Source organism: Chondrus crispus, genomic scaffold (genome assembly GCF_000350225.1).
Source record: "Chondrus crispus Stackhouse genomic scaffold, scaffold_1, whole genome shotgun sequence".
NCBI lineage: Eukaryota > Rhodophyta > Florideophyceae > Gigartinales > Gigartinaceae > Chondrus > Chondrus crispus.
This window is the reverse complement of record NW_005178809.1, coordinates 570,573-583,571: the sequence shown is the minus strand read 5'-3', so window position 1 is coordinate 583,571 and position 12,999 is coordinate 570,573. Positions and strand designations below refer to the sequence as shown.

At 51.7% G+C, this 12,999-nt stretch overlaps 1 protein-coding gene across 1 annotated transcript; it reads right to left on the bottom strand.

Annotated features, from left to right (window-relative positions):
- Window positions 1–2,255: 2,255 nt before the first annotated feature.
- CHC_T00001400001 (hypothetical protein) lies at window positions 2,256–6,374 on the bottom strand. The gene is made up of 5 exons (XM_005711781.1): window positions 4,871–6,374; window positions 4,367–4,837; window positions 3,867–4,318; window positions 3,733–3,769; window positions 2,256–3,529 (listed from the first exon to the last, which is right to left on the bottom strand). Exons 1-5 carry the CDS (start codon window positions 6,372–6,374, stop codon window positions 2,256–2,258), a joined length of 3,738 nt encoding a protein of 1,245 aa, XP_005711838.1.
- Window positions 6,375–12,999: the final 6,625 nt, after the last annotated feature.

Below are 12,999 nucleotides of genomic sequence, written 5' to 3'. Positions count from 1 at the left end.
GATGAACAGGATTGTCCAAGTTAGTCTGTCGAACTACATACCGCACGAAAACATAAATTGTGTACTACTGTGCCCCGCAGTGTTAGAAACCTGTAAGCACATGACGAGCACAGATGGGATCGCCAATGAATGGCCATTGTACAGTTTATGCATACGTACAGTATGTAGTTCGACAGACTAACTTGGACAATCCTGTTCATCTCAAAGTATTTATTTGTCTTTGGTGATGCAGTTTGGACGCATCATGACAGTGTCTTGATGTATACATACTCGTGTCCAACTCAAATCCTGAATGCAACTTATTCATTTTGCTCTACGTGAGCTCGGTGTGCACTGAGAGAAGCCGCAATGATTTTACTGACACTAATTCCGAGATATTAAGACTCTTGCGCATGATGCAATCCTGGAAGACACCGCATCAGCTGTGTAAGGAAAATGAAAGACAAGAGCTGATCATGCGGTGTGTCAAATTGGAGCTTTAATCTCGCATAGTGTTGAGAATGCGTCTCCTTCCTTTTACAGTTGGACCTAAAAAAGTTGTTTCATCTTCTGTGAGTCAAGTTCACTTCGACAAACTCCAAATTGAGAAGTTCTTTCTCTATCTGAGGCCCGCGCTACCGCGCTAACTCTTCGCCCTCACAACTTCCGTGAACAGTTATAAACTGTAGATCTTCACGAAAGACTCTCGTGTCAAGCATTGTAAGCACAGGGTGACAACCAAGCTGACAGCTTTCGCCCGGTCAAAGTGACAAGCGCTGGAAACGGCACTCGACAAATGAGCAACAGGATACAATAGATGGAATAGGAGATGGTTGTGCGGAACGGCCCCGCCTGGGGCACATGTGTCTACGAGGCGAGTTGCCGTCATGTTTTAGGTTGTATGATGATCCACATCTTCGTATGAAGTACGTGGAGTGAGTCTGTTGTAGACTCGTCACATTGCCCGATTCATTGGGGCTAAACATACGTCATTGAACGAATCCCTTTAATCTTGTAGTCTCGCGCCTGCCGAGAGACATCACATGACATTCCGCGTGAATGTTGTGCGGTACGTTCCTCAAAAAACTACGGAACCAGAGCACTCGGAGAGCGAAACTTCTCAGAGAGCGTAGCTATCGCGAAAATGCCCTTGAATGCATGATAGCCGCAAGTCAAGGACGCAGGCTCTTACCATTGAGCATCAATCTCCAAAACACCTACCCTTCGAAGGGTACTGGACAAATAACAGAATTGCAAGTCAATTCAGTTGGCGCAGCCTTTCATGTTGATGTGCTACACCAATGCTTGGCACAGTACAGCAGTCCGGCCTCCTCTTCTTTGGGTTCCCCCAAACCGCTGTCTGAACTAAGCAATCGCCTATTTGCTGTTACAGTAATGTACATGTGAATGTAGTTTTCATAAACTAAATTTCATTTCGGCATTACAGTGCAGCAGTAAGTCTAGTGTCTCGACAACCAGTGACCTCTCATACGGTATGAGGCTATTTCTCAACTTATTTTTTCTCGACTGGTGCTTAGTGAACAAGACGGAAAAAGATACTCTCGCCACCGCAGTTGACTTCTGCGTTCCGGAAGGATGGAGTTTGGCGAAATCTGCTCGTCTTTTCCAGCCACTTGTTGATGCCTAAAAAAGAAGCCTTTTTGGCAAACCCCAAAACGTTGTATGTTGACATCTTCGAAACCAAAACGCCTGTTTAAAATGTCAACCTGGTATTGAAACTTAATTAGATTCTTAGTCTTTCTGTGTATTAACAACTGCTATCCCATTGTTTTTGCAAGAGGTTATTGCCGAGGATATGCGCGTTAAAGATATGACGTCCATACTGACTTTATAAAGTTTCGATTCAACGTATATATTTTTGCAAAAAAAACTGGCTTCAGATGAGGCTATGCTTGACCTCATATGAGACAAATCGCTCGTCGCCTAGGGGCTAGCAAGATCGAAAGAAAGCAATGTGTTCTATTTCGTCAACTGCTTTCTAGTTCAGTATAGTATGTCATGTGATTGGTAATCGATACCGGCTAGCTAGCTACTAGTAAGAGCACCCCTATCGGTTTGGCTAAATTTGGTGGCTAAATGTGTAAAATTTTGCGTTTGCATATAGCATTTCTGTGCGCAACACTATCGGTTTAGGAGTAAACAAGTGGGCTCCGTGCGCGCTTCGCGCGCCGAGCCAAGGAGGCGTGGAGGAACACTATTTGGGAAGGGTGGCAATGAAAATATGTAAAGACAATGGCGTTTACTTTTTTTGGTAACTACTGAAGGACCTCGGGGTACACTACGTTTCGCGTGGTTTCATTGGACTCTCGAGTGAGGACAGTGACGTTGCCTGGGTGAGTAGTCCTTGATAGTGCGACATAGAGTTGACCGTGCGAGAAGCAGTGATCTCGTAAGTCGAGACCAATGCGGCGACCGAAGGATTGGCCTTGCGCTTTGTTCGTTGTAAGGGCGAAGCACGTGCGAATGGGGAACTGCGTTCGGGTGAAGCCAGGGATGGGAAAGTTGTCGTCTCCTGGTCTGCATGGCATTCGAGGAAGACACAATCTGTTGCCTTGGTGTGAACCGGTGGTAACGCGTAGAAAGAGCAGGTTGTTGGTCATGTTCTCGATGACATATCGCGCGCCGTTGACGTGACCGGTAGCGGGATCGAGATTGCGCAGAAGCATGACGATGAAGCCTTTCTTGAGCTTGAGCTTGTGGTCTGGTAGAGCAGATCCGGCGGTCAAGGTGTTGAGCATTTCTGTGGGATAGATCAGCGCGTTGGTGTCTTCGTTCTCGACCTTGTCTGCGCTCAAATACGTTCGATACGATCCCGGAATCATGTTGCCGATGACCTCGTTGACTTCCTCGAGCGGCCTGTTCTTTGTGGTGAGTATAACGCGCTTGGTGAGCCAGGCAGGGTCGGCGTGATTGTCTCGAATGCCTTGGAAGACGTTGAGGCATAAACTGCGGATGGTGTGCTCGAACGCAACGGACTGTGGTAGTGAGATCCATTCCGGGCGCTGTTCGCCTTGAAGTCTGCCTTCCCCGACGCTGAGGAGGAATTCTGGAAAGTTGAGAGCCTCCACATCTGCTGCAGGGTCGGCTCGGAGAGCAGCAAGGCGCATGTTCTCGGTAAGGCGCAGGAATCGGCACTCTCGATACAGCGGGGAAGCCTTGACGCACGCACTCACGATTTGACCTCTGGACCCGCCCGGAACGACGGGAAGGATTTGTCTAAAGTCTCCAGCGAGCACGAGGAACTTTCCTCCGAAGGGCCGGTCGGTTTGCATCAAGTCTCGAAGGGAGCGATCGACAGTCTCAATGCAATGTCGATGGCACATGACGATCTCGTCCCATATGATGAGATCGACTTGTTGCAGTGTACGGCCTGTGTCGGAGTTTGCGTAGAAGCTGCACGTGCTTTCGGCAGATACAGGAATGGGAATCTTGAACACGGAATGAGCGGTGCGTCCACCGTCGAGCAGCACAGCAGCAACAGCAGACGTAGCGACAGCGATGACCTGCTTACGGCGCGTACGAAGGAAGTCTTGAATGGCGCTGAGCACGAATGTTTTGCCTGTTCCGCCAGGAGCATCGAGGAAGAAGAGACGACCACTTCGTGTCGGCATAGAAGGTCCCGCAACGGCGCTTAAGGATCCTTGAAGCAATGCAGAGACGGATACGCCTGGAAGCAAGGAGCCCACTATTTCGTCAAAGGCATGACGTTGATTTGTGTTCAACAGCGGCAACGACGTCTGTAGTCGCCCTTCCCACTGCCGCGCTCGTGCTTCGGGGGTCTCGATCTCGTTTTGCTGTTCCAAAGCGGGCAGGCTGTCATCGGGCAGTGGGAGTCCGAAGTTTGCGAGCGTCCAGTCGGATCGCACGGTCTGCAGAGCCTCCTGTACCTCTCGAAGTACGTAAGATGTGGCGTGGTGATCATCGCGAAGCTGCTGTCTTCGAATGGGTTGTCTGCGTGCACGATTGCGAATATCGGTGAGAAACATGTCCAGGTGGTCGTTCCACAGCGAGAGAGGGTCCGAAGGCTGGCAGTGTGCCAGAATCGTAGCAAACAGATGAGAAAGAGGAACGAAGCTTGACCGGAATGAATCTCGGATTGCGTGCTTCCACTCGGCATCGTCGGCCAGTAAACCGAGTCGTAAGCAAGCTTGTCGGAAGCTGGTGCACTGCTCGCCGTCGATATTTCGCAAGTTCTCGAAGGATGTTGCCCCTGGCACTTGTGTGAGGAGGAGGCGAAGAAAGTAGCGCTCACCCTCCCTCGGACTGACAGTGTAGATTCGACCGACTACGTTGGCACCTGTACCACTGAAATCGTAGGCTTCCTCTTCGCTGGTGGCGTTCCGTCTTCGCAGGGTTGCTCTTGGACTCCATGACTTGGTGCGTGTCTTCCACGTAAAGTACTTTGGAAACTTGTGGTACCGAATATGCCGCGCGCTTGGGTACTTCTCGTTGGCTTTAAACCACTCGGTCAGCTTCGTGCCTGTTGCTGGTCGAAGCGCCGCCTCCTGCTCTCGCCCTTCCTCAAAGTAAACCGTGTGGTGGTTGGGCAGATGCACTGCAAGCCTGACTACTGGAGGATTGCGGTCTACAATGTCAAAGGAGAATAACCTCCATGCGGCCTCCGATGCCGAAACGTATCTGGCATCTTGGAAGTTGGAGATCTCGTCGTAGCGCTCGTTCTCGGCAGTGATTTCCATGGTCACTCGGTCTTGTCCCTTGCACACATACTTGAAGAGGTACTTGATTCCGCCAACGCGTGACACGCAGAGTTCAACATTCAAATGGCAAGCGAATGAACGTAGAAGCACAGGACTGTGAGGAACGACCCAGGAGTTGTCTACCACGACGGGTTGCTGTCGTCGGCCAATACGGGAGGGTCGCTCGATGGAGACGCCACCTGCAGAGGGTGCCCTTCTTCGGTACGTGATGTAGTACTCACTGTCGGACTGGCTGGTTTCGTGTTTGAACGATTTTGGAAACCCTTTCCTGCAGTACCGCTCGCCCATGCACACGGCTGTTGGATTGTGTTCTCCACATGGATTGTGAATCATATGCTTGAGCACGACCTCTTGGAGTTCTGGATCTTGGGCAGACGGGATCTCGGCAGAGATAATGCGGTCGACGTTTTCGGGAGTACGCAGATCATTCTTGGAGACTTCATCTAGGAAAAATACAACGTGAGCGTGGGGAAGACCGCGTTTCTGAAACTCGATGACTCGTACATGGGCAACAACGGTTCCGAATACTTCTTCGTTGATGACCAAGGACATGAGATCTTTCATTTTGAGACGAAACACACGTGCGCACAGATCCGGTCTGTCCTGAGGCGTTTGGTTCGGCAGTAGGGCTCTTGTGATCTTCGGCCAGCTTGGATTGCATGTCATGGTGAGGAAGATGTCCGGGTGGCCAATTTGGTTCGATATAGCAATGATGTCGTGCATCTGCTGCCTCATATAGCGGTCACCTCCAATGTACGTGGAAGGGAGAATGAACAGTCGTCCCGCACGCACGGCATCGGCTTCATCTTCAGCACGACGGGAGTCTCCTAGGCTGTCGCGCAGTGAGGTGTAGTCGGCGGCTCGAAGTTGTGTCTGGTTGTGGCGGAGATAAGAAAGCCTTTCTGCCTCCACTTTGCAGAACTGGTCAACCAAGTATTGCTGAAAGAGTCGTGCTGCGTGCAAGATTGTGCTGAACTCGCCTGATCTTTCGAACAAATGCCATCCGTAGTACATCATCGGAGTAATCTTGGTACGTCTGCCGTCTTGAACACTGGAGAATCGAAGCTCTGGATACCATTCATCTCTACCGTTCGGGAACAAAAGCACGTAACTCAATGGATCGTATGCGCGATGACTGACTGAAATCGGATCCAGCACTTCGTTCCCGTTACTGTTCAGAGTCCCTCTCCTGCGCACGACGATATCTCTTCGCCCAATCTCTCCGTCTTCATTTCCAGGGATCAATGCGGCGACTTCAGAAGCTTCGGGACCATTGTACCGGCGCACGTGCTCATGACTTGGCCTGCGGTCGGCATGGATGACCATCTGGTACGTGGCAGGACAGTTGTTTTGGGGAGATTGAGCCCATTCTCGCATACACAGAAACGTCTGCACGTAGGGGTTGCATTCGTGCAGCATGTGTGTCAGTTGCGTCATCAGTGCCTCTTCCAGTTGTCTAGAGGTTCCAAGCCTTGTGTGCGTCTGGGTGGCGTAGTCAGTGTCATGAATGTAAACGGAAGCATAGGAAGGCGCCCGCCCTTCGGATGGCATCATGGGACCCATGTAATGGTACATCCCGCCCTGCATCGTCATTGTGGGGTTAAAATTAGAAGGACCGGGACCTCTGTTCACCCATTTGGCGACCACAGATGCCATCGATAGCGCTACATTGTATGCTCGAATGTTCTTACGGAAGCTGCAGGCCCTTGGAGTATCATCGATGAGAAGAGAGCGCAGAAGAGCTGGCGGGTCGGGGAGAAGCGGCAATGACAGCTTCCCCTTCCCACAGCATGTGGAAAAAATGGGCCTTGCGGCAGAGCTGCCCCCGATGCGTTCCTGGACGAAATGCAGAGCTTTGCAGTGTGAACACTCAACACGGATCATGCCGAGATCGCGGTACGAAGGAGAGGACTCAGGTAGTGGAGGGAAGAGCTGTCGAGAGGCACTTCGAGCCTGGCGGTCGGATCTTTGCCGCGCAGCTATGACAGGGGATATATCCACAGCTCTTGCTTGTCGCATTGCCAAGCGATTCGACTCCTGTCTCGAAGATCTCAGTGGAGTATTTTCCTCGGCTCGGCCTCTTTGCGTTGCAATAAGATCCGATTCTCGCCGCCCCTCACGAATAGGAGTACATTCCTCCGCTCTAGTGCCTCGTGTCGCAATGCAATCCGCTTCGCGCCGCGCATTTCGGAGGGGGGTGGTTTCTCCCGCTCTGCGCACCCTGGCTCTCTCCCTCAGTCGACGGAGACGCTCCTCGCGCTGCTCAGACGTCTCTGCTGCTCTTCGTGCTGCAGCACGTTCACGGTTGGCTTGACGACGCGCTTCCCTCTGAGATTCGGTTTGTTGCCCCGTCCGGATTCTCGCACGGGCTCGACGTGCCTCACGACGTGCTTGAGCGTCAGACTCAGACTCTTGCGCTCTTCTTTCCCTTGCACGCGCGTTTCTTTGCTGCCGTCTTGCTTCTGCCACGTCTTCGCCCGCTGTTTCCGCCATTTATGTTCTGCTCGGCGCGCTAGTGTTATCCCTGCAAGTGCAGCTAGGGTTGACGCAAGTGCGAGGGGTCCGTTGTAGATCGCTATGAGTCGTAGCAAGCAGTCCTCAAAGGTCTAAACGCAACGTCAGCCAGCTAGGTCGTCCGCAAGAGCACTTAGCAAAAGAGTAACAATATAGGGCCTTTATTGTCTTGTACTATCCTGTGATTCAAAAGAACCAAAAACGAAATAGAAATAGAAATAGACTAATGGTCCTAGTATACACAGGGTACAGTATTAATACTCAGAGTACGACCACCTTGTCTATTTCTACTCCCAGGGAGCCCGGTATTAGAAAGAACCTCTTGCAAGGCTCTTCCCGCCGGGGTCGCTATGTACGCGCGCTCCCTTTTCCCTCAGTGCGGTGGTTAGGTTTCCCAAGCCCTAACGGCACCTACACTGGGTCTTCTTGCAGCCTCTATAGTTTGACGGAGGCTGCGTTTGATCTTCGTTGTCGACGTTGAAAACAACGTCAGTCCGACGTCCGCAGATTGCTCTGCGGAGGCCGTTGTTCCGAGCCCGATACTACAACACCAAGAAATGGTGTGCTATCGGATTAGGCTTCCTGCACAGCGGCAGACTACCACGCTTTACTAAAAGCAAAGCGCAATAGCACCTAGGGACTATCCGGATGCCGTCAAGCAATCCGGTAAACTTTTCGCGGGGAATGCCGTATTCAACCCACTACTAAGCCGGCATAGAATCACGATCGCTGCCTTGCCCAGACTCTGGTCACCACGCTACCAGGGAACCGTCACGTGGTGAAAAATTGCTGAAGGTTGTTGAACTCGAAAGCCGGTACTGTGCTGCCGACGTGCCGCTATGTAAAAAAGGTTTCTATTCGTGCGCGCTTTCGCCTCACCGCCACTTGTCACCAGGGGCGCCGCCACGTGTCGCCACTTGTCACCGGCACGCTACTGTAGTGCCGCATTGGTGTAACAGTTCGAAATTCAAAATAAAATTAATGGGGCGCGCCACTTGTCACGCCACGTGTACCCGTGGCGGCCTGGCCTGCGGCCAGGACGCCCCGCACGTGGCCGCCACTTGTCACCGCGGCGCCGCCCCCGTGCGCCAATGGCAACGCGGGAGCGCAAGGACATACAGACAGACACACAGACAACGATTTTAGTAGTTGTAGATTTGAAATTGAAGTGCCCTGATAGGGCATAGTGTACGAGGGGTGCGGGGCATCGAGTACGAGAGGTACTGTATTGACACTGTTCTATGGTCTTTTGGCCAAGTGGCGCCATGTAATTCGCGTCTCTATATGGTCAAATGAGTAAATTTGTCGCCATCCGGCTTCCAATATAGAGATAGATATAGCCAAAAAGGCCAAATTTTTGGAGATATCCAGTCCGATAGGGATGAAAGAGGCTATATGTATCTCTATATGCCAAATATTTACATATACACAGCACTGATAGGGGTGCTCTAAGGGCTTTTGCGCCGGCCTTGCATTTTTTATCAATGCGATTGCATTTTCGTCGAGAAGAACGCTCTCGCAGTACAACTGCTCCGCAATGCTTTGGGGCGCAGTGGCATTGGCAGAGTTAATGAATTATTTCAAAAGAGTGAGAATGACAGCTCTCATATACATTTGTCACAGTATTCGTACAAAAGGAATGCATGGAGCTATGTGCAATCGCTGCGCGATGCAAGGGGCATGTTTGAAAACGATCGACTACAATGAGAAAAGACGGAAGATACCGTATGAAGAGGCAACACTACGGCAGAGTTGAGCGAAAATGCATGCTGCCCTCAAACTATCTCGAGACTGAACATATTGTACCCAAGGGTACAGTTTATGTGGGAAGATAGAAGTTGCAGTTTATCTGGTTAGCCCTAAATCTGGGAAAAAGGGAAAGTATCCGTTCGACGCGCCGGCGGGAAATCCGGATATATTAAAATCCGAAGGCGGTATCCCAACCGACCCTCGGGGGTAACTTGCTACCGTCCGACAGCGCCGGCGAAAAGTCTCGAGACTCGACATCCGAAGTATCCCCATCCTCCTCGCTCTCGCGACTCCTTTCCCCCGCCGCTTCATGCGACGAGCGCAGCTACTACTAACCTCATCGTTCCCGTTCTCCCACAGTTATGGGCCCAGGGGGAAAGATGAGTAAATTATCAGGATTCTTCGATCCGCCTCTCTTCGCTGCCGATGGCGATCTTGAAGCCTGGCGCAAGAAGGTTGGACAATGGGTCGACTCACTTAAAGTCGCCCACGACCAAGGCACCGATCGCACTTTTCAGACGATGTTCAAGCTCCTCGGACGAACACTCTATGAGCGCGGCCTTCCGGAAGCTCAGAAGGCAATCGTCGATGAAGCCCGGTCCAAAGGACAGCTCTACTACCTTCAGATGGATGATCCCGTGCAAGCGGCACTCTCCATCGTCGAGCTTGTCGCTGTAGGCCCACCGATTGCCATGGTCACAAGGCTCATCGCATCATACCAGAAGATCACCTCGTGTCGCCGAGACAGGAACGAGAAGCTCTCCAGCTTCGTCTCGAGGTTCTGAGGTTTGGCAGCCAAGCACTTGCTGCACGCCAACACTTCTTCTTCTTCGCAGATAGGTGAAGTTTTGGCGATTACCCTCCTCAATAACGCAAACATAGAGGAGGGAACGTTGACCAATGCCAAGCTCCAACTAATTTCGCATGCCGAAGCCCGAAACAAGGAGTGGGCAGTCGTCGACACCGAAAAGGTATCCAAGGTGCATCTCGAGAAAGTCCTCAAGATATCCGAGAAGCTGAAGAAGGTTGACGTTCCACTTCGCGAGTCAGAGTCCACGGCCGATGATTATATGAAGGCTCTCTCCGACTTCAGATCGCAAATAATCAGCTTCATCCGCTCCTTGGACATTGCAGTCCAAGACCTAAAGGTGACTCCAGAGAATAATGCTGCGAAGACGTCAGTTGCTGACTCTTTCCTTCCGCGGTGCACTTCTTGCAGGCTCAACCTTGACGACGCGGTGATCGTGCTGAGGAATCTGGCCCAGACAACGTCAATGGATTCTCCCCCGTTCTCCATGAAGGACGTCCAAGCCTTGGTTGACGGCAAGATCAAGTCTCTCATTGGCACCCATGGCAAGCCTGGCCCTGCAAGCATCTTCGACAGACTCTCTGAAGTCGGCTCACGTCACGGGCAGAAGAAGGACACTCGAATGGGTCCACCCTCTAGCCGTGGTAACGCATCTCCAGGCAGTCGCAAGAGGCAGCTGTCTTCGGATCACGAGACCCAGTCCATTTGCTATGACTGCGGAGAGCGTGGTCACTACAGAGGGGCAGCAGAGTGCAAGGAACCTAGCGCCTTCACCAAGAAAAAGAGGACGCGCCGAGACCCCAGTGACGGCGGCTCCGGGGCACATCCCTCGTTTTTTCGGAGAGGCTCCGGCGGTTCGTCAAACAGGCAAGCCTAGTCAGCCATCCCGGAGCCTCCTCCGATATCAATCCGAGAATCTCAGATCCAAATCCCATTATTGATCCGGGATGTCCCAGAAGTGTTGGAGGGATTTCTTGCGCCGCAGCCCTCTGCACTGCCATGAACATTCCGTTCAAACTTCGAAGGCTAGACTGTGAACCGTTCTTGCATGGATACGGCAAGAATTGTAGCGACGCCGAGGTCACTATTGGAGTGTGGGACCTTCCCGTGACCGACATGAGTGGAACGGAAGTCAAAATTCCGTTCTACGTCACGAGAGGAGATGGATTCCTTCTTCTGAGTAACGAGATCCTTCACCGTTCGTACCAGCTTGGACCGGAGAACCTTTTGGTTATTCCAAAAGGAGTGAGAAACCTCTCGTCAAAACGTCTCACGTTCAACACATACACCGAACCAACAATGTCGAGTGACCCCGATGCGGTTCGCACATTTCTTCTCGTCGTTCCGTCCAAAACATCCTCCTTTGTAACGTTCTTCTCCACGGAAGTCTCATATGCGTCCACTATCCCGCCGGCAGAAACCATGAAGGCAAGGTTTCGATATGGCAGAATCGCCGGTCGCTTCGCCAACAAGCTTCATGGATATTCACACCTTGCCCTTCAAGACATGGAGACGCTGTGTCGTCGAGGAAGAGTGATGACTCCTGTGCTAAAACAAGCACTTCAGAGAGCCGTCGAGAAGTGCACTAGCTGCAAAGAAACAGGCCGCCCACTCCAATCGCGGAAGATATCCTTTGGGAAAATACTCGCCTCGTTCAACAACCATGTCCAACTCGACTTCTTCTTCTGTGCGGAGTTCGAGAACGCCCCCATCTTACATATGGTGGATGTCCATACGGGTTATTCAGTAGCATCCCTGATGCGGACCCGTGAGATGGACGAAGCAGCTCGCCAATTGTAAGTCGCATGGGTAAACGTTCACGGTGCACCGTCAATCATATCGGGAAACATCGAGTTTTTCAACTCCTGTTTTGCCGAAGCCCTAAGGTACTTCTCAATACGTTTTGAACCGCGTCCAGCCCGACGTCAAACAAACTCGGCGTCGTGGAGCGGAAGAATGCGGTTGTCCGTGCGCTTATCCAACGTCTTCTAAAGGATGCATCAAACTCCTCGGCGTGCAGTGTTGACTCAGTTGAAAGGAAAGACGTGGTCTCACGTGCCGTGTATCTGAGCAACATTCTATATGGAAGCAAGTCACTGAGCAGCTTCGAGATGACTCTTGGTTACACCCCCTCGTTTGTTGGTCTCCCTCAAGCAAATCTGTCCGCTGATCTCATCACTGCGCATAACGAGCAAGTGTCACGAAGAGCTTTGAGGCTCCTCGACAAGTCGCGATGTCCACAAGTGCTTCAAGCCGCCCAGTTATCACGTGATGACCCGGTGTATTACTTCAAGAGAGGCCCAAAGTTCGGCTCGTGGGAACACGCGTACGTGCGGAACCCACAGCCCCACTTCGTCGTCCTTTCAAGGCGTCAGGATCACATTGGTAAGCCAATAAGAGCGGCATATGAGGACGTTCGGAAAGCTCCGTCCTCCCCTCTACTTGCTGAGTTGGATGACATGGACTTCGTATTCCCACGGTCGTACTCCGTCATTGATGAGGACTTTGAAGAAGGTATGTTCCCTCCGACATCGGCACCCCCTCCGCTCTTCTCGGAGTTGGAAGAGATGCCGAATGCGAGTGACAAGTCGCCTCCAAGCAGACCGGAAGGGTCTGCAGGGCAGCAAGAGGCGGCGAATGTAGACAGCCTTCCTGACTTGGAGCACCCGGCGATCTGACGGACATCTCCGAGTTCAGGACGGAAGAGGCTCTGTGGGCTTTCCACCCCATATCAAAAATCTTATTAGAATCCTCAAAGCCGAAGAGGTTGAACAACCCTTTGCTGGATGTCAACACAAGGTCCATCGATCGCTGCAATTGCTTGTTTGGAACACGGTATCCAGTCTCAACTTCGAGTAGCACTCTCGATTTGAACTCAACTCACGAGCCCCCACAGCCGGAAAAAGACATCGGAACCACAGACGTTGTAGCTCCGTCGAGGCTGCTTTTTCATCTTGCATCGTCGAAGCAAAAGGTCCTTCAACAAATTCAGGAAGTGGTTGGGAACAGGCCCACCTCTGAATTCAAACTCCAATTTGCTCCGCGATGGATCGTTGATCAGGCCATAGCCGAGGAGAAAGAAAAATACGCACAAGCTGAGGCATACAAGGAAGTGCCGTATGGGGATCTCCCACGACATGCCAATGTGATTTCTTCCCACCACTTCTTCCAAGTCAAGACCGACGGAGAAGGAGGAAAGCTAAAGGTAAG